This window comes from Carassius gibelio, chromosome B18 (genome assembly GCF_023724105.1).
Source record: "Carassius gibelio isolate Cgi1373 ecotype wild population from Czech Republic chromosome B18, carGib1.2-hapl.c, whole genome shotgun sequence".
Lineage (NCBI taxonomy): Eukaryota > Metazoa > Chordata > Actinopteri > Cypriniformes > Cyprinidae > Carassius > Carassius gibelio.
In genome coordinates, this window is record NC_068413.1 from 4,870,553 (window position 1) to 4,892,513 (window position 21,961).

The following is a 21,961-nucleotide window of genomic DNA, read 5'->3' on the forward strand; positions in this document are numbered from 1 at the left end:
CGCATGAATGTGGTGTGTAAAAATCATGAGCTGGTTTCATGTGAGGGCAACTATGCAATCTCTGGATGAGTCCATGTAGAGACAGCCCCATCTAAAGGCAGAACTGGCCCCACACTGATCACACAACATCTTCCAGCCAATGAGAGCAAAGTATCGAGTCAGATGACCATCATGGAGGGATCTCTGCTAGAGGAGGTGAGAGACATGTGACTCCTCCCTCTCTCTGAATAGAAGAATAAACTCAGCACTAATCACACCTCCAGTATAGAAGCAAAACACCAAAATGTTTAAATCTAAAATCAAGGCAGCCATGATATTTGCATAAAAATGTATTCTGTTTTCAAAACGATGTTTAACATTATATATGTATAAAAAAAAAAACTTTATCTTAAAAGCATTAACTTTCATTTCACTGTGATGGTCTCTTTTTTGGTTCTCTTATCTTTTCTGTCCATATGTAACTTTGTGTGCTAAGTGCATACCCATTATTTTTACATAAATGTGACCCTGAACAACAAAACCAGATGCTGAGATATATTTTTAGCAATAGCCAAAAAAACTTTGTATAGGTCAAAATTATCAATTTTTCTTTTATGCCAAAAATCATTTGGATATTAAGTACAGATCATATTCCATGAAGATATTTTGTAGATTTCCTACCATAAATATATAAAAAACGTAATTTCTGATTAGTAATATGCATTGCTAAGAATTCATTTGGACAATTTTAAAGGCAATTTTCTCTGTATTTTGATTTCTTTGCACCCTCAGATTCCAGATATTCAAATAGTTGTATCTCGACCAAATATTGTCAGATCCTAATAAACCATACATCAATGGAAAGCATACACTTAAGACTAGTTTTGTGGTCCATGGTCACAAATTGTGTTTAAGTTAGTATTGTAAATAATGAGTCGCTTGCATAATATGGCAGATGTCTAAGCGTCTGTTTGTGTATGTGTGTATTTCTACAGATAAAACAAAACACAGAATGATTGATGGAGATGCATACACTCTGGACAGTGAAGAAAGCATGGGCACTAACACTGTGGACAGTGCTATATTTCAGGTCCCTCAGCTGTAAGTATGCCTGTTCCCTCCTGTAAATGCAATTCATCTGTATTCTGTGGATTTGAGTGTATGCCATAGATAGATTGATATGTTGGATGATATTTGTCTGTTTTGAAGTTATCTGCATTGGCCCTAAAACCAGGGCTGCGTTAGTCTAAGATCAGTGTAGCTCCATTGGTTTCAATGATAAGCTTGCAATGCTATTGGGAAACCCAGACTAGCAGTGATAGTGCCAATGTACACTTTTTTAAAAACAGTTTGTTTGTTTTAATAATCTTTGAATGAATTCTGAGTAAATACTGTGTGAAATACATGTTGGGACACTAACCATAATAAATCAAACAGTAGGGTCCAAAATTGTTGAGACCACTAGTGAAAATGTTCTATTTTAATAATAAGTAATTATATATTTATTTAAAATTATGATTATATTGAGATTAAATTAAATAATAAACTACCTTTTACAATTAGTGTCAGTAATGTTAATGTTAAAGGTTAATTCGTTTAAACAAATATATAGTAAAAAAGAAAAAAAAAATATTTTGAAATATTAGTTTATATAAATAGCTGTTTTCTGTTTTAATAAAAAAAAAAAAAAAAAAACAGAGGTCATTCTCATATGCTGATTTAGTGCTTAAGAAATATTTATTTTTATCATCAGTTGTGTGTTTAATGTTTTTCCGTGAACGTGCAATTTATTTATTTTTATCAGGATGTTTTTTTTTTATTTTATTTTATTTTAAAATATTTATTGAGGTCGAAAGAACAGCATTTATAACATTGATAATATAATTTGTAAAATTATAAAACGTCTTTACTGTCACTTTTAATGTTATTGTTAAATTAATTAATATTAATAAAAAAAAAAATTTTTAAATAATAAAAAAAAATGTTTATTTCCATGTTTAAATAAGATGTTATAAAATTTTTATATTTTAGCTACAACTGTATATCTGCATTAGGAAACCCAAATATCTGACATCTAATCTTGTATTTTCAAGTAGTAAAAAGTTGTAGTTCTCACACTTTTCTTCTCGTCAGGAAAAACATTCCGAATGGAACAGATAAAATCAGAGGACTTGAATCTTTGAACCTGTCTGATTCAGAAGGTAACAATCTGTTTTATATTACAGTTTCATTTTAATTTTCAGTTCACACACAGTCTACTTTTAGACACTTCCGTGCTCATAGCATTGAAGCTCATGAGAACAAAGTAAAATTGGCAAACTGTGAGTCATAATAGAGCTTTGAACCATGTTCTACAGGTCAGGTTCACCCCCGAGGTTGAATTAGCTCTTGTCTGAAAGCTGTTGAGGAGACTAAGAACCTGTTAGACAGAGGAAAACAGCAGTCACCCCCTTCTGTTCCACTCTACTGTGTCACTGCCATACACTGCTAAATAATTCATCACAGCACAGGGGGTGTTTTTGTTGCTGTCAAAGGACACAGACGTCGGCACAACAAAACATGAGTGTGTCACGAGTATGGCAAAGTGTCAAAATTGCATTACTGAACAATTTTGTGTATCTTTGTACAACATAATGAACATTACACAAAACATTGTTTTGTATTTAGTTGCAACTGAAGTCTTGTTCAGTAATCTATTTCAGTAAACTTCTCCATGTTTTATATCATATAAATATATATTTTGTATTAACAGTTAAAGATTGTGTCTGCTCAGGTTCCCAGCTTTTCCATTCGGCTCAGTGTAAAATTGTGATTCTACACCTGTCCACTAGAGGTCACCACTTATATTAACTTATATTGAACAAATGACAACATAACAGCAACATTTCAGCCCTCCAACAAAAAAAAAAACAAACTCATATTCAGAATTGATTAGACAACAAATATATGAAATAAAATATTATTTTTATCTATCTATCTATCTATCTGTCTGTCTGTCTGTCTGTCTGTCTGTCTATCTGTCTATCTATCTATCTATCTATCTATCTATCTATCTATCTATCTATCTATCTATCTATCTGCATATGGCTGTAGGTAAGATGATGGGTGAGATCAAGGTTGCTCTGAAGAAGGAAATGAAGACCGAAGGAGAGCAGCTGGTTCTTGAGATCCTGCAGTGTAGAAACATCACCTACAAGTTCAAATCTCCAGACCACCTACCTGGTAATCAAACTTTCCTCAAACACAACCTCAAAAATGACACTGATATGTGAATATCGCAGTCTAGATAAGTAAAATGTCCTTGGAGAAAGACGCTGATTGAGTATCTGAATCTGTAATATTTCAACTGTCTCTTTAGACTTGTATGTAAAGCTTTATGTGGTGAATGTGGCAACTCAAAAGAGGATCATAAAGAAGAAGACCAGAGTGTGTCGCCATGACAGAGAGCCATCATTCAATGAGACATTTCGTTTTAACCTGAATCCCGTTGGCCACTCTATTCAGGTGAGAGAAATTATAAACTTAGGCAAATTCAAATAGACAGGCGGTATATGGATATATATATATATATATATATATATATATATATATATATATATATATATATATATATATATATATATATATATGTATGTGTGTCTATATATATATATATATATATATATATATATATATATATGTGACTTCATATAATGTGTGTGTGTGTGTGTGTGTGTGTGTGTGTGTGTGTGTGTGTGTGTGTGTGTGTGTGTGTGTGTGTGTGTGTGCCATTCAAAATTTGGTGTCGGTCAGATGTTTTTGAAATAAGTTTTTTTTCTGCACATTAAGGCTACATTTATTTGAAAAATGCAGTAAAAACTTGTAAAAACACTTAGTTTAAATATTTTAAAATGCAGTTTATTCCTGTGATGCAAAGCAGAATTTTCAGCATGCGTACTCCAGTGTCCTTCAGAAATAATTCTAATACACTGATTTGATGCTCAAAAACATTCCTTATTATTATCAAGTTTGAAAAGAGTTGTGCCGCTTAATATTTTTGTAAAAAGCGTGATACATTCTTTTCAGCATTTTTTTTTTTTTGATGAACAAAAAGCATTTATTTGAAAAAGAAATATTTTTTATAATAATATCTTTACTGTCACTATATAAAAACCTTCATTTCAAATATGTATTAATTAAGCGATAGTGTATGAATTATATTATTGAAATGATTTCCTCTGACTTTTATCCCCTTCCTCTTCACAGCTGTTCCTGGTGTCAAATGGAGGGAAGTTTATGAAGAAGACGCTGATTGGCGAGGCCTACATCTGGCTGGACAAAGTGGACATGCGTAAGAGGGCAGTCAGCTGGCACAAGCTAGTGGCCACCACCAGTCAAACGCAGCCATAATCAGACGCTGTCCATCTCCCATCGGTGCCCTCCAAAAAAAGAGAAATAAAGTAATAGGTGGGTTTGTGGTTCTGGAATGACTGATATATCATGGAAAGAGAAAATCAGTTAAATGAAATACTATGACAAAGAGTTTGAGGCCATTCACCAGGATATACAAGTCTATTTCCACTCCCAGAACACTGCTCTTGTCTATTTGAGGGAGTCATTTCTGCAACTACATTCTGAATATCTTAGGCATGAGCCAATTATTACATTTCAATGTAATTTCATCAGTAATCACATGTCTAAAATCATATATATATTTTTTAAAAACATTGTTTACAAGGAGATAGACGTATAGTTCTTGACACAATCATGTGATGCATAATGCCCATATATGACTATGTTATGTACTGTATGGAGGTTACACTGTAAGAAAGACAATCCCCTTATTGAATATAACATCCAGCCATGCACAGTTCGAGATTCCTCCATTTATAATGTCTTGAGTGTCGTCTTCAATGTTTAGGGAATGTTGAAACTTCAGGTTGTGACTGACTTCAGCTATTGGACATAGATCCATCAATCAAGTCGAGATGATCTGGCTTTCACACAATCCTCTTGGTTATTTCAAGAATGGCTATTTGTTGGATGATAAATGACGATGTGCTTCGTTTTTAGTGTCTCAATCCCTCAATTGGGTTTAAAGGGCATCTGTTTTCTGTCTTGAAGTTTGGCTGTACGTGTCCACGATGTGTGTTTGTTTTATGAACAGCATCTTGAAGTAAATGTCATGTTAGTGGTCAGATGTTGTCATCAATAGTCTCTGTTTTGTGACCAAGTTGTATCTGGAATCCAAATATGCAATGAAAAAAAAAAGAGAAAAAGATAATGATAATAATTAATGTACATGAGGGTTCTGGCTCAATTGGCTTGATTGAAAACCTGATGTAATATTTTTTGTTTATTTTAATGGTGCACGGTGTAAAGTTCATCTGTTAATGACGGTTTAGTTCCTGTTCATTATGATCACTGCCTCTTAAACCTGCATCATATCAGTGTATAGTTACAGTAGTATGTGCCATTGAAGGCACACGTTTTTGTCTGTCTAGGATCTCAACACCGGACAGTCATTTTCATACTTAACAGTCAGTGTTTCCATTACCAATATCAGTGGACATATTTCACAAATGGCAACAGATTGTTTTTTAACCTGGCTAATAATATGTCAATATAATTTAATCTGCATCTTGCACAAGTGGTGCACAGATGTACCTGAATATAAGGTTGCTGTCGTAGTAAGATGAACTATCGTGTGCCAACCTGATGTTTTAACCAAATCCACTGGTTCTGTTTGGGTAAATCTATGCAACATGGATTATGTTCTTTGGATGCATAAACCTTAACATGTGACATCAAGCGAGTGTCTGAATATATGTATATCTGTTAAAAAAAAAAAAAAAAGAAATTAATGAATTATATGAATATTGTATAGTGTTTATTTATTTTTATTTATTCATTATTTTTTTACTTCCTCTTTATGGCACAGTACATATTAATCATTTGCACTTTACGTTATTGTTTTCATAGGTTCCTAAATGTTATCATAAATAATGACTATATATATATATATATATATATATATATATATATATATATATATATATATATATATATATATATATATATATATATATATATATATATTCTGACCAGAATTGTATTTATTTATTTATTTTTTGTAAAGGAAAAAAAAAATATCAGTGTAGGTGAATTATAATAATGAATATTTCATGTTGGTGCATAATAATGATGGCCAATTAAAACCTGTAACAAATGTCAGTTTTATTTAGCTCATCACACCTTTCAAAGTGTGATTTTTTTTTTCTTCTTCTGTTTATCCCTTTAAACATGCACATTGATTTTGTTTCACTGCTAAACAGCATCTTTTCATTACCCCATTCCTTTTAAAAATAAAGATGCGTTTGATGAATTCAGTTGCCGTAAACCGTGTGAATGTGATTTTGGTTCTTTTTTTGATTTTGTAAATATATAGGATATTTTCTACAAGAAGAGGTCTGAATATTTATTTGGTCTGACATTGAGCATGTGATTGTGATCAAGGTCAAACTCTGTCTGTACATATTGTATTTGTCTAACTGTGTAAGAAAGTAATATCTGGATCTGTTCAAAATCATGCGTTCAATCAATCCATTCCTACCTGTTTGACAAAATCAACAACATCTCTCAGAATGAAAATGATATGGTAAAAAAAAAACGGAAAAAAGTCAATATAAAATTTCCTGTCAAATTGAATGGTTGTCAAAGAGTTTCTATGTTTTTACATAGATGTTGCATGTTTTGTTAGATGTTTGTTGATATATTTTGCCTCCAGATTCAGTTTAAAAAGAGAGAAAAATTAAAAGCATCATCTGAAGTTGTATGCTGACTGTAAAAATGCTTGTAAAATGAGTCTTGTTTTTCACTTCATGTAAAAAAAAAAAGTAGAAAAATCTAATGTTATGGTTTTATGGTTGTCTACAAGATGTCATGAAATTATGCAAATTGTGCAGTAGAGAAAAAAAAACTAAATAAAAACTTTCTCCCTGCGTCTAAATAATAAAGTAGATTCTATTTCAAATGTGAAAATGCATTTCATTGTTTTGATTCTGTGATGAAATTGAGATTTATATATTATCGGAAAGCTGAACAAATATGCTTTCCATTGATGTATGGTTTATTCGGATCAGACAAGACAATGTTACAATATATAAAGGTTGTAGATCAGGGGTGTCCTCGGTCGACTCGGTCCTGGAGGGCCGGTGTCCTGCAGAGTTTATCTCCAACCAGCTCCAAAACACCTGCCTGTAAGTTTCTTGTATGCCTAGTAAGACCTTAATTAGTTGGTTTAGGTGTGTTTAAATGCATTTGGAGCTAAACTCAGCAGGACACCGGCCCTCTAGGACTGAGCATGGACACCCCTCTCCTGTGTGTGTGTGTGTGTGTGTGTGTGTGTGTGTGTTTATTAGTGCTGTCAATGTATAAATGTAAAAACGTAACATATTTTTTATATAAATAATAAATATACACAGTACACACGTTATGTTAACAAGAACTTTTATTTTGGATGTGATTAATCATGATTAATCTTTCACAGCACTAATATATATATATATATATATATATATATTTATATATATATATATATATATATATATATATATATATATATATATATATATGCCAAAATTTGCCATCACGGGAATAAATTATATTTTAAATTATAATATTTGACAATATTATTATTTTTAATTAAATTGTATTTTATTTTTATTTGTTTTATATAATGTAGCTTGTAGTTAGGGGCCTATAATAACAAGGAGATTATGACCTTTAAAAGGTACTTTTTTACTACATTTGCTAATTGCTACATTTGTTCATTTTATCGTTTGTTTTATTTTTTTTATTTTTTTCAATGTTTTGAGGCAACATACTGTGTATGATTGAATGAAATAGTTTTGTGGATCCACTGTCTTGTATTTACAGTGTTTGGCCAGCAGATGTCGTTATAATAGTTCTAATAAATTAACAGGAAGTACCTCAGACACTAGCCATGCTGTAGTCGTGAAAAGAAGTTCAACAACTTGATTAGCTTAACATTTGTGTTAGCTTTATGAAACGAGAGAATCTCGAAGTAAAAGAGGAAATGAGGGAGAAAGAGGGACCCTGACTCATCCGCGCCTCGTTATCCTCTCAGCATTTTTGTCAGGGCTAAAGTAAAGAACTCAAGGCGGCGTTACAAAAACGATAACAAGTCCTGCCACCACACAACGGAACTACCACTCATCAGTATAGCCTCAGGTTTGTTTCAAAGCAGGAGAAACAAGAAGCACAGACTCTGAGGGAAGTGTTGTAAGCATCCTTTCTCTTCTCTCTCTGGGTGATGTGAGGCAGGGCATGTTGCCATGGAGACGAGGGTACAGGGGTAGGAGGACCCAGGGGAGTGATGTAGCTTGGATAGCAGGAGTGTGTGATACTCATCATCCTCAGTTCAGCAGAGCATGAGAAATGCTTGTTTTCGATCCGTCTAATCAGCCAGCTTTACTCTGTAATACTGTGCAAATGAGAACGCTTTCCCTGAAAATCGAACGAACGCCGCTCGCGACTTTTAGCTCGATAGCTGTCGCAGAACTGCTTTGACAAACGTCTTATATCTTAAGTTAATTAGCTTTCTCAAAACTCTCCCAGGAGGCAGTGCTGTGTTTTGTTTAAAGGCCTAATCAACGCGTTTCTAGAGTTACCGAAACCAGATTGTAATAAATACAAAAATGCACAGATTATAGCTCCAGTTTTAATAAACGTAGTTTATTTTATTTATTTTTTTCTTGCAACGGACAGCCAAATATGATAATTCTCACGTGAAGGACCCCCGTCATATAATTTAAAAGGCAATTATAATAATTCCAAGTAAAAAATGTGTTATGTATAAACTTTCACAACTGACCTAGAACCATGCAGGGTTATTATAGTTAACCCTGAAACAATGAAAAATTGTGTTGTTACAAAAAACAAAAAACAAAAAAAAAAAAAAAAAAAAAAATATATATATATATATATATATATATATATATATATATATATATATATATATATATATATATATAAAATTGTTTTACTTCCTGCTTTCATTTAGTTTAACCTGATGTTCCAAAACTAAAACAGGCTTTAATTAATGAATGAAAATAAATAAATGCTTTGACGTATTAATAATAATAATAATAATAATAAATACTAAAAATTACATAAGGACATAACAAAATAACAACATTTTTTTTAATTCAAGTGAAAACGGAACACATAAAAATAAAAACTAATTCAAAATATTAATTAAATTTCATAATTTGTAAGTGCAGTTGTATCTGATCAAATACACATTATTATTGTTTAGCTTGGGTTAAACTAATACATTTTACTTGGTTGAAACAGCAGCTACGCAAATTATGTCTCTATTTGTTTCTCTGTTTTGCCACGGGATTTACACAAGCTTCAGTCTGGATCCAGAACACCTGAGAAAAGATGATGCTGACCCTCAGAGGACCCCAGATGATGCTAACCCTGAAACAACATACAGAACTAGCAAATATTGCTACAAGTGTGATTGCATCATGATTGTTGTCAATAGTGTTCATCGCCTGGTTGACTACGTCTTGTATACATTTTTCAGAAAATTTCTGTCATATGCACACAAACTGACCGTCACCACTGATACTACTAAACATTGTATAAACATAATTTTCTATAAAGTTGCTTTGCAATGAATTGTATCGTAAAAAGCACTATACAAATAAACTTGAACTGAAGTAATAAAAATTCTAAAAGTATCTTGATTATATAAAATAGCATTGTCAAGCACTGCCTTGCACCCCTCTAGTTTGAAAACCCCTGGTCTAGACATACAGCTAGAGAATCTCCTGACGACATTTAATAAGCTCGGTCATTAGCTTTTACTGAACAGCCCACGGTCAAGCCACAGGCGTGCTCTCAAACACACCAACACTCTGCCGGCACATAAAGAGTTTCATCCTCAAATGCACCTGGAAGGTCCTCGGAAATGCTTTTAATGCACATCGATGTCTAATACAGTTCACTGCCAGAGCCTCTTGTGTGCAGGCCCGACCCCATAAACACAGAACTGTCTGAAAAGAGTTGGGTGAACACATTAAACTGGTAGCAAGCAAAGTGCATGTGCACTCCGCTTCCCAGCATCCTTTAATCATCGTCTGGGCCATGCATAAGAGGAAAGAGGTCACAACAGTGCTGTCTATTTAAGACCTATTGGGACTTTTAATGAGAAAGTGTGTTTTTGATGATGGGACGGCTTCTTTTCATTTAGTCGAGTGCAGGCCCAGAGCTTTTATCCTGGTTTGTTATGTAGTTGGCTACTCTTTTCTATTTGAAGCTACCACAGGGTCATGCTGTATCTCTTCTCTGCAGTGGTGCATCAGTACAAAACCTCCTCTAGGCCCCATTGGATCCGTGGTTCGATGGGATGGATGGGTGCTAATGGACCTGCATACAGACGAGGGAACAAAAGCACAAGGCCTCTCCTATTATAGAGCTTGCGCTCTCTCGCAGTCTCGCGCCCTGTTGCACGCGCCTCGCTTTGACACTCGTCGTTGCCGCGGAGAGCGCGGTTGCTAGGCAACGGGTAAAAGCCGAAATCCCTGGGTAACTCGCCTCTTACTGCCCCGACCTGCCTCCCATCCCTGCTCGCAGACTTATTAACTTTATTTCACTGGGAAGGAAAAAATAGTATCTAATTTTAACGAGCATTATAGCTATATAACTCGGCTGTGATTTATAGCTGTGCCTTATATTATATATATATAAAAATTGGCTGCTGTGCATGCAAGATATATAGACGAATGTATTTATGAATAAGATACATCATTCACTGATGCCCTAAATGAATAATGAACGAATACTTGTAAAAAAATAAGCTAGATAGAGCCTTTGATATTGATCAGATTCAAACAAAAGCATAAAACTGCAGTGTATTTCAGGCAACAGTTGATTAAATAGCTCAATGTGTTTGCATGTAGTTTGGGTTTGAGTTATTTGAATAATAATAATAATAATAATAATAATATTAAATGTTATTAAAATATAATGTGTATAATTATATTAAAATGTAATAGGCTAATATAAATATAAGAAATATGTTTTCATGTGGAATGTGGATGGCATTTAAATTTTCAGAATAATGATTTGTATTATTATTATATAAAATGTTCATCATTTATATAAATAACAACATATGCAAATAACATATTATTCATGTAGAATGATGGCATTGTTTTTATTTAATATAACAATAATATTATAATTAAATAATAATACAATATACAATTTGTATCGTTTATATAAAAATATATATAAATAAAATGTTTCATGTAGAATGAAGATAACTGTTTTTATTTAATATATTGTTGCTGATTATATTATTTTGTTGATGTTGAATATTATTATTATCATTATTAAATAATAATAAATCCAATAATTTATACTTATAAACATGTTAGGAATTTGTAGTAGTAGTATATTTTATAATCATTTATATAATTTATATAAAAATAAATATTCTATCAAATAATAGATTAAACAAAATTATTATTATTATCAATAGTAGTAGCATTAGTAGTATTGCATGCATATGGCTTTAATAATATAACATTAATGTATTTATAAATGTTGTGTAACCATAAGTATCATATAAAATATCAATAAAAACAACTATTTTTAACAAATCTTTGCAGTTTATTTCTTTATGTGACAAAAACCCTATTGTGCTCAATTAAAAATGTACATGCCAAATCTTCTTAGTTGTCTTTCAGTGGGTATCAAGGCACTTTCGTACGAATTCTCAATTGATTTGAGGAGGGTGTTACTTAGTATGTGTGGAGGAAGTATAAGAGGAGGAGGAGAGAGAGAGAGAGTGGGGGACTGGAGAGGGTTGCATTGCATGAAGATCCGATGAAAGATAGCAGGCTTTTGCAATAAGAGGGCAAGAGAGAGAGGGGTGGGGGCAGAATGACGCTGATTCGGGGCTATTGATCTCTCCCTCCCCTCTATACCGGGTCAGTAGTTTGATCAGAGCGCGCGCAGGATCACACAGAAGAGCAACACACGCGCTTTTGTAACATGAGGCGGCGCGTATAGAGCCATCCAACAGGACACTCATCACCAATCCGATCCCGTCTGTCTCTAACCTGATGACGGGAAATAATAAGATTATCCAGCAGGACAGGAGAGCGACGCGTTATATCTCGGGAGAAAAGTAACTGGTGTGGCTTGACAAGATGATGGTGCGCTCGAGATCAACAGATCTGGCCATGAATCCGTTCAGAATCTCCGTGCTGATGATGTTCCTCTTCGCATCTGTTCATGTCTCGTGCCCATCGCAGTTCCCCAGTCCGCTCATGTAAGTACTTTGACATTGCTGTGTGTGCAGAAGAGCGTCACGGTGTTTCAACTGTTGATTAAAACGCTTTTTTTTCTTTCCTTCATCCACTGTCTGTCTGTTTGAACGTGCTTAAGTGTGATTTTAAGTTTTTGTGAGTGTGTATATCGTGCTGGATGCATAATACACAAACTATTTATTTACTTGTGTGCTGTTTAACGTGAATTTAACGCATCGTAGGTGATCAATATTCCAGTTTTTTTTATTTCATTTTTTTATTACATCTATTTGCCCCAATAATGGCCAATCACGTCTAAACGCTGTAACGTAGCCTACATGTAAACCTATAGACAATATATAAATTCTGTTCAGTGTTTTTAAGGGTTAACGTTGTTTAATAATAAAGCAGACAAAATCAAAATCGATATTATGAATTATGTTAAATTATTGGGGGGAGGATACATTATTTCTCATTATTGATTTGTTCCTCACGGCAGGGAGTAATTCACTCGAAAATGACAATTCTGTTATTATTCACTCACCCTCATGTTGCTCCAAACCCATGTCACATTCTTCTTTTTTTTCTTCTTTTTTTTTCATGTAAGTCTTTTTCATGCAAGACTGCACAACTGTTAAGATCCAAAGGAACAAAAAGCACCTTAAAGTGTCCTGTATGATCTGTGAATGAAATCCCAATCCTTCTGATTATGATCTTCACCTCCAGTGATCATGAGAGCCTGTGACACTGAATCAGTGAGTCAGAGGTGAAATATGATTCGTAAAAGAATCAGTACCGAGCTGGTTTAACCGAAAAGAACTGGCTCAGAAGAATGACTAATTCACTGCCCCAGTTCTTAAAATCTGACTCAGCAATCTGTTCACAAAGAGAGATTTGTTCACGCTCAATCTTTTAGATTATTGGTGAATTTTGACGAATTAAGGTCTGTTAATCGTGCAAACATATAGTGTGTATGTGTTTAACTCTATACTGACACTAATCTTAAGGTAAAGCCAGGTTAAAGCTTTTACCTCCTGTGGTTTTCATTTCACTTTCACCTTATGTAATCTTTTGCCATGATTTAAGGTCTTTCCTTTTGCAAATATAATTCAGCATGAGGCATTCAACTGAAAATAGACTTATTATTTTACCTTACTACAGATGTCCAGATTGTTTGCACAAATGTTTCTTGAATAAGTTCAATATATTGCATAACAATATTCACCGTAAGTGCATTGTGACCATGTATGGCAAACAAATGATTGTGTTTGTGAGAGACCGATTGGTTGAGCATTTTTCTGTTTTGAGCTGGCAAGTCTTTTTTCAACTTGATATTTAAATGAGTCTGTATAGTAAACAAGTTAGCTATATCTTATGCAAAAAGTATGTTTAAACTGTTGTGGATGTGCACGATTGTGAATTTGTACAGAAGGCCCATTGCTGTTCCCCAGCTCAGTACATTGAAGTATTCCTGTTGTTAGCGTGTTTCAGGACAGATGCATCTGAGATGAATTGCCCTTATTGTCTGCACTGCTGCTAAAAAAATGGATTGTTTCACCAGGTGGTTGTGACAGCAGAACAAGAGATTTGTCAGTTTCCTCACTGTTATACAATCTTAACATGCCACAGATTTTTACATGCTTTCATAAATCTATAAACTGTCATTTCTGAATGCAGTAATAGACAGAACTGGTGTATTTTTACATTGTGACTGTGGTCTCACATTGTGTTTTATTGCATGGCGTGAAGAGCATTAATGCAATGCATTAAGATAACGATTTACAAAGATTATGTAAGAAGCTGGACCTTTTTATTTGACCAACTGTTTGTGCTGCACTAGAACATGCATTCAGGAAAAACAAACCTCTTGGGTGGCCTTGACAGATGTAGATCAACATTTTTAAGGGCCGTAAAAACCAGGATATAATTGTTTCGCATGACAAGTGCTTTTGTTAAATGGGCTCTTCAGGTAGTTGTCTGAGAATCTGCGTCAATAATGCATTGCTTTAAAATAATGAAAAAGAACAATGTGCCTCTGTGTCATTTTCAGTTGTTGAAAAGGTTTTCTTGAAAAGGTTACAGCAGAATAGTACAGTGTAAATTAAAAGTAAAGGGAGAAAGCTTCAAGCAATGGATCACCACAAATTGAAAATTTGCTGAAAGTTTACTCACCCTCAGGCCATCAAGTATGTAGATGAGAATGTTTCTTCATTGGAACAGATTTGGAGAAGTGTGCATAACATTACTTGCTCACCATTGGAGACTCTGCAGTGAATAGGTGCCGTCGGAATGTGAGTCCAAACAGCTGATGAAAACATCACAAGTAGTCCACACACTCCAGTCAATCAATTTAAATATTATGAAGTGAAGAGCAATTATTGTTTCTGGCTAAAATGTGAGCACTCTATCTATAAAATTGCTTTTGCCAGTGAAAAGTCATCTAGTCTGAATCAGGAGAAAAATATGCGGAGAAAAAAGCACTCTATACAAGCAAAAACAGTTCTAAAAAAATGTCAGTGAATTTTGATGTGAGAGGACAACAGTTAAAACATCCTAATAATGGATCTGTTTGCTTCAAACACATGGCTTCTAACTTCACAAGTCGTTTGATGGAGTCATGTGGATTGGTTGTTTTATTGTGATCTTTTATCAGCTGTTTGGACTCTCATTCTGACGGCACCCATTCGCTGCAGAGTATCCAATGGTAAACAAGTGATGCCAAATGTCTCCTAATCTGTTCCAATGAACTACATTTCGGATGACCAGAGGTTAGGTAAATTTTCAGAACTGGTTTTTTAACTGTCCCTTTAAGAATTGTTTTTCTTCTTTAAGTTAACATATTTAACCATCTCCTCTAGTAGTGAGAGATACTGTAAATTATTAATATATGTGTATCTGTTTTTTTTTTTTTTTTTTTTTATAAATATATCGCAGTGTTGTTTTGCATATACTGTAGCTCATTTTTGCTTCCCACAATTAGTTTTATTTCTGTCTCTTCTTGGATGTACAACGGTTGTTAAAACCATTGCTGTGCGAGAGAGAAAGAAAAGGTGCGAGAACAGCAGAAAACGAATAAATCAAACACCATTGGCTTTCCCTCCCATCTGTGCCTCAGATACACTTATAAAGGAAGTGAGACTACTCAATAACTAATCCACTCAATTTGGAGCAGCATTATCCACACTGCTCCTCTTGTAGTATTAGTGCAGAAACAGGCTTTTTGGAGAGGAAACTGAGGGAGGATTCCCACAGAGAGATGACGCAGGTGATCACTGTTACTGTGTCCTCTTGACAGCCAGAGTCACCTGTCCCTCAGTCCCACACTCATCCACTTACTGACACAGAGGCGCCACTCACCTGTGGAGAGAACAAGATATATACTATGCTGTAATAAGCTTGTAATAAGTTTGTTTAAGAAGACTTAAAGGAGCAGTTCATCCAAAAAGGACACTTCAGTTGTTTACTCAGTCTCATTTCATTAGCTGTGCAAATTTTGTTGTATTATTGTTATTTTAAAATAGAATTTATAATAGCTCTGCAAACAAGCAGGCCAAAATCAGCATATTATAACGATTTCCGAAGGATCATGTGACAATGAAGACTTGAGTAATTCAGCTTTGTCATCACAGGAATAAATTGTATTAGAAATTGTAGGAATGTTTAAGCTATCCGCAACATGTTTTTAAGAAAGCAACAATAACAGTATTTGTCAAAGTGTGCAAGTTTAGTTGCATTAGAGGTTTGTTTTATCTGTCTTAACTGACCCAAGTCTGACTGCTATGGTTCCCCCTTAAAAAAAATAGTGGCATGGTTCCCTAGAATCTTGCATTGTTCCGAGCAACTGTTTAGTGTAAGCTTAGACATAAGTTCTTTAAAAAGAAAAAAAGCTTAGAGTCACAGTTCTGTTCCCCTGTCAGATGAGCGCTAATCCTCAGCCTGTAAAGGGATTAAATAGCTTATTATAGAGGAGCGCAGGGAAATCTCTGAATGGACCTTGGAAATGGAAGTGAATGAGAGCACACATTCACTAGAATAAACTCATTACAATCACTGACAAATTACCTTTTTAGCAGAATTCATCTAAAGAACTGTGGCTGTTTCCTTTGACTAGACATTTTACCTACTGTACTAGATAGACATATCTTTTCATTCAAGATAATGCTGTTGGATGTACATTTAAAAGATGCATGGGCAGTTAGGTAACACTTTACTTGTATTATACATTATAAAAGTTTTATTTTTGCATTAATTATGCCTCAACATCATGGGTACACCTTTAAAGAGTAAAATGCATTAAAACACATTATAATCAACCAATTTTATACATAGTAAGAAACCTGCAAGTATTGTTGTATCTTTTAACTGTGATTAAAATGAAGTACTTTCATTATACTGTACAATAGGCTTCAACTTAAAGGAATAGTTCACCCAAAAATGAAAGAAATTGCTGAAAATGTACTCTCCCTCAGGCCATGCCAGATGTAGATGAGCTTTGTTTCATCATTGGAACAAAATTGGAAAAGTGTAGCATTACACTCTGTGGTGAATGGGTGCTGTCGGAATGAGAGTCCAAACAGCTGATAAAAGTTGTCTTATTTGAATCAGGAGAGAAATATGCACAGATCTAGGCAAGCACATTTACAAGTAAGAACAATCTAAAACAGTTCGAAACAAATATGTTGGTCAATTTTGATCTGGAATGGACTTTAACTGTCAGAATCGTTCTTTTGAATTATTGATTCATTATGTGCTCATATTTTGACTCATATTTGTTAAAACACCTTAATGATGAATTAATTTCTTACAAACACACAGTTTTTCACTTCACAAGATGTTAATTGATTGGCCTTGTGGTTACTTATGGATTATTGTGATGTTTTTGTCAGCTGTTTGGGCTCTCATTCTGATGGCGGTGCATTTTTTAGATTAGATTTTAGATTAAACTATTCCTTTGAGTGCTTCTTACATCTGCAGACATTTAGACTTTGTTGCATTAGTACATGAGCCGTGGTGGTTGTGAGAAACTTCGTTTTTTCTTCCACCATAAAACCTGGCAGCGTGTGTGTGGTTGTAAGTTTACAAGGTAGTGTGCAATATTACGTGAGCCAGCTGAAGCCCTGTGAGTGGAGAAGGTCTGACTGGTAATGGCTTATTTACAGGGTGTTTTAAAGAGTGTGAGGGACTTTACATTGCTGGAGGCATAGTTGCAAACAGGACATTTTGACTTAGCAGACTTAGTGCAAAAAAAAAGTGCTGGTGTAACCATATCTGTCCAAATCTGCTTGTTAGAAAGCACCTCAGCGAACGGATTGTCTTATTGCAACCTATATCTGTGCTTCTGTGTTTTCAGCCTCTGAGGAAAAAAGCCTATGACAGAAGAATAGAATGAGCACTAGAGCAGAAGAATGGAGGAGCCTATATTAAATTCAGAATTCTTTGCAGCCCATCTATCTTTTTTACACTTCCTTTTCCAAATTCGGTTTTGACCCCAATACAGAGAGCACCATAGGGTTCTATTATACTAGTACTGACGGTCTGGGTTCACGACTTAAACTTAGATGTCTGCTGTGAATATGTCTGTTTTTGTTCTTTTGGGAAAGAGAGTAAGACCATGGCCTTCTCTGGGATCACAAAGACACTGGACATTTGCTCCTCAGCTTCTTTTGTGCAGACAGCAGACTTTTGGTCTCTGACAAAAATAATACATAAGAGGGCAGAATGCTTTACTGAATATTCCATTTGTTTTCATATATATTTTTATATATTTTTGTGGAAACGGTGACACATTATTTGTAAATTATATTCATTATTTATTTATTTTTTTACGTAAATTAAAAGTTGTATTTAGCAAGGACACATTTCCTCAAAAATAAATGAATAAAAATAAATATAAACAAACAAATAAATGAATAGCTAAAATATAAAATGTACACTGAGTAAAAACAAATGAGTGTTTAGCATCACAGTTTGTCAGAAAGTTCTGTTCTTCAAGAGATGATAGCTCTAGTTTTCCCACGGACTTCACACTTCGCAAACACCTCCTGAATTTCTCATCGTGGTTCGGGTAATTTTAGATCTGTGATCACAGAGGCCATGAAAGACATGTGACTTCGTCCTGATGTCCATGAATTCACTCTTCTTTTCATCTTGCAGTGCGACATCAAGGAATATCATGAAGAAAAAGAGTTTCCAGCAGAGTGTGGTTGTACATTGTGTGATTAATTATTAATATTAATTGGATGTTCTATAACCATGCGGAGCAGTCATTGGAACCAGCGACTTCTCTGAATTTTGTCTTGTAGAACAGCTCTGCAACCATGTACAGTTTATAAAATTTATAACATGAATTGCAGGTTAAAGATTAAAGATTTTGCTTTCTCCAAATATAAATACTTCAAAATATGGAAGAGTTACACTTCGAGGGATCGCCGGTTTTGTGTTATCCTGCACATGCATTTCATTTGTACATATGTGCTTTTATTAGTGCCGTTTTCAGTCATAACTTCTTTGTGTTTGTACAACCCTTCTTCAGCTATGTTTGACATGCCCAGGTTTATTGTGGATTTGACTTGCTTGATTGATTTTTGTGTCATCTTGATCAAACAAATGAGCCATTTGTTCAGTTCAAACAGTTAGGTAGGGTCACACAAACTTCAAAATAAAAGCACAGCATTTAAAAAAACAAAAACAAACGGTCCCTAAAGCCATTTCTGAGGTACACGTTTGTGCTTGAAGCATTTTGTGTTTGCTCTGAAGGACACGGTTTTGTGTGTGCTCACCAGGTTATTAATCTTGAGTACTTGCTTGCAGTGTGCTAACGGACTATTTAGTCATTTGTAGCTGCTTGGTGCTATTTATAAAACGTGCATATTAAAAGCCCGTCATGGGATTGCATTTGCTGTAACTCTTCCATACTGCAAATTGCTTTCGATATGACTCACATATGTACTGTAGCTGTCTTCATGACTGGGGCTTAGTTACTTCATAAAAACTTGAATTGTTTTCCATCACATTTTCTGACCCCTCCAGGTATATATTTCGATTGCAGCTGTGTATTTAATATGAGTGTTTGTGTTTGCAGGATAAAAGAATGGGTAGATCAGCTGCAGCAGGAGCTGGTTTCTCTAGCAGACACAGCCAGCGCTGGAAATAATCTAAGACAGGTCAGAGGTCCAAAAGCCTTCACACTATACCACGCACACACACACACCCCTGTACATGTTGATGTATGTGTACTTTAATGTGTATTCGGCCCAACAAATCATAAGCGAGAGTTAAGCCTCAATAAAAGCCTGCTTAATTATCAAAACAATCATTACCGGTAAACCATCATCTCGTTACCTCATTACCAGAGTCCCTAATGAGTGTCTTTTTCTCTCCGTTATGGCAGATCTTTATGGATAATCAGAATTATTTCACTGTGAAAACCAATAATGCGGCACAGCTTGTGGAAACAGCGGCACGGAATATAGAAAATTTTTTGAAGAAGCGAGCCGCAGCTCTAGAGGTAAGACCATCCTGCTTTATTTGATCATGATTGCATAAACATCAAAAGATGTAAAGGACATATATATATATATATATATATATATATATATATATATATATATATATATATATATATATCTCATGTCAAAGAAATTTAGTCGTAACAAATATTTAAAAATGAAACATGCTTTTATTTTTAAATGTTATTTTATTTTATATTTTACATAGAATTCTTAAATATATACAGGTATGCCTGTGTATTTATAATATATATATATATATATATATATATATATATATATATATATATATATATATATAGTACACACAATATATGTGCATACACAAACTTTTATTTTGAATGCGATTAATCGATTTGACAAAACTAATTTTAAATAATTAAAATGTGCTCTAAATATGCCTGACAAGGCATAAGGTACACTGAATGACATGTATGAAAATCATTATTTTATGCTCAGTAAAAGATCTAATTAACTTGGACACATTCTAATGAAATGAAAAAAAAATTAAAGCTGTATTAAACTTGAAAATACCTGTTCATATTTGATGCAGATATAAAATATTGAATAAAATATTGAATATATATATATATATATATAATTTTTTTTTTTTTTTTTTTTTTTTTTTTTTTTTTTATTATTATTATTTATTTATTTTTTATTTTTTTTTTTTTATTTTTTTTTTTACGTTCAAACCGTAAAAAAAATAGTTTGTCTGTAATTTTTAAAACCATGACCCAGTGGTCACAGGTGTACATTAAGAAAGCTTTTTGAGTTGCTTGTTTGGAGTTGAACAGATGCCCCATAGACAGCAGAATAAAATTGCATCTACCCTCTTGTGTGCTCACACTGACCTGTATCTCATCTAAGCATCATTGAGTATGTGTGTACTTTTGTTCGCATATGAGCATCCGCGCAGACGCCAGCTGGCATATCCTTTGGAAAGATGGATGGACGGATGCCAGCGGGTTATAATTGTTATCAGCCTTTGAAAGATTCTGGGTGTCTGCGCCCGCTGCAGATGTGTCGGGCTTTCCCCGCTTCACTGATGCCCGTCTGCAGACCTGGAGGGGGTTTGGCATGGCTGCTGTGTTTGTCTACCCGTGTCTCCATTAGCATGCAGAGGAAGTCTCAGTGGTGGTCAAGGCTGTCGGGCGATGATTGTATTAGTTTGTGTGAATAATATTGTTGTCTTTGCAGAGAGGCAGGAGAGAGAGAGGGATGTTTGGACTGGTCCTTCTCAGCCCATTACTCAGGTGTTCTCTCATCTTTTAGAGACAGACAGACAGGCCTTTGGGAATGTCCTCGCTCTTTCACTCACATCTGTCTCAATAACACACTCGTGTGTTTGTTTTTCATCCCCCACATCTTCCAGCCTCCCCAGAACACTTAACATTGACTTAAATGTTTCACTAGAATAGATTTAATCTTTTTTAGCTCACAATTTGTCACACAATTGTCTTGTGTATACGGACAGGAAGATTAGAGCGGGCCGATGGAGTGATGGTTTCATTTGAGGTTTTGCAAGACTGAATATTGATTCCTTTTCTTTGGTAATGCCACAAGGAGTTTGTTTACTAAGACGCTAATGAGGAGATGTTTTACTTCTGTTCTTAAGTTGTGTATGAAGGCTGATTGCGTAAACAGTATTGATTGCTTTTATTTATACTTTGACTTCTTTTTGTGGCAAAGTGTGAGGATTAAACTTTGGCGTGTAACTCATTCTGTTGTTCGTGCTTTGGAACTGAATGATGTCTCAAATCAGACGTATGCTCTTGCTTTGCATTAGCATTCAGGTTGTTTAGCATTTAGTGGCCTATCAAGTAAGCAAATAAAAATCCTTATTGGAGAGTTTTATTTTAGTATTACTTGTAATATATGTTTATTAATATTTTGAATAAGCTTTTTATTTTTCATTTTTAATAAGATTTTACGTGCTTTAAAAATGCTATTTTCAGACTTCATTTAGACTTCATTTGCATTCCGTTTTTTCCCCAGTGGACTATAAAATAAGCGAAAAAAAAAAAAAAAGAATATTATCTGAACATTATATTTTTATTAATATTTTGAATTAGCCTTTTAGTTTTAAAAATTTATACATCTATACATGTATTTCATTTTGCAATTAACCTTGAACAACTTGAC

General features: G+C 34.2%; 2 protein-coding genes across 5 annotated transcripts in view; both read left to right on the plus strand.

Annotated features, from left to right (window-relative positions):
• pclob (piccolo presynaptic cytomatrix protein b) overlaps nucleotides 1-5,818 on the plus strand; it is a 36,539-nt gene extending 30,721 nt beyond the window's left edge. For all 3 annotated transcript variants that reach the window (XM_052582047.1, XM_052582048.1, XM_052582050.1), the window contains 5 exons: nucleotides 975-1,080; nucleotides 2,113-2,180; nucleotides 3,073-3,201; nucleotides 3,338-3,483; nucleotides 4,225-5,818. In XM_052582047.1, coding sequence (XP_052438007.1) covers nucleotides 975-1,080; nucleotides 2,113-2,180; nucleotides 3,073-3,201; nucleotides 3,338-3,483; nucleotides 4,225-4,368 — 593 coding nt within the window. In that variant the 3' untranslated portion in view covers nucleotides 4,369-5,818. The remainder of the gene's footprint in view (nucleotides 1-974; nucleotides 1,081-2,112; nucleotides 2,181-3,072; nucleotides 3,202-3,337; nucleotides 3,484-4,224) is intronic.
• Nucleotides 5,819-11,845: 6,027 nt separating this feature from the next.
• LOC127977265 (voltage-dependent calcium channel subunit alpha-2/delta-1) overlaps nucleotides 11,846-21,961 on the plus strand; it is a 92,607-nt gene continuing 82,491 nt past the window's right edge. Inside the window, exons 1-3 of one of the 2 annotated variants that reach the window (XM_052582052.1) lie at nucleotides 11,846-12,331; nucleotides 19,390-19,471; nucleotides 19,699-19,815. In XM_052582052.1, coding sequence (XP_052438012.1) covers nucleotides 12,210-12,331; nucleotides 19,390-19,471; nucleotides 19,699-19,815 — 321 coding nt within the window. In that variant the 5' untranslated portion in view covers nucleotides 11,846-12,209. The remainder of the gene's footprint in view (nucleotides 12,332-19,389; nucleotides 19,472-19,698; nucleotides 19,816-21,961) is intronic. The other variant, XM_052582051.1, reaches the window with a different exon arrangement.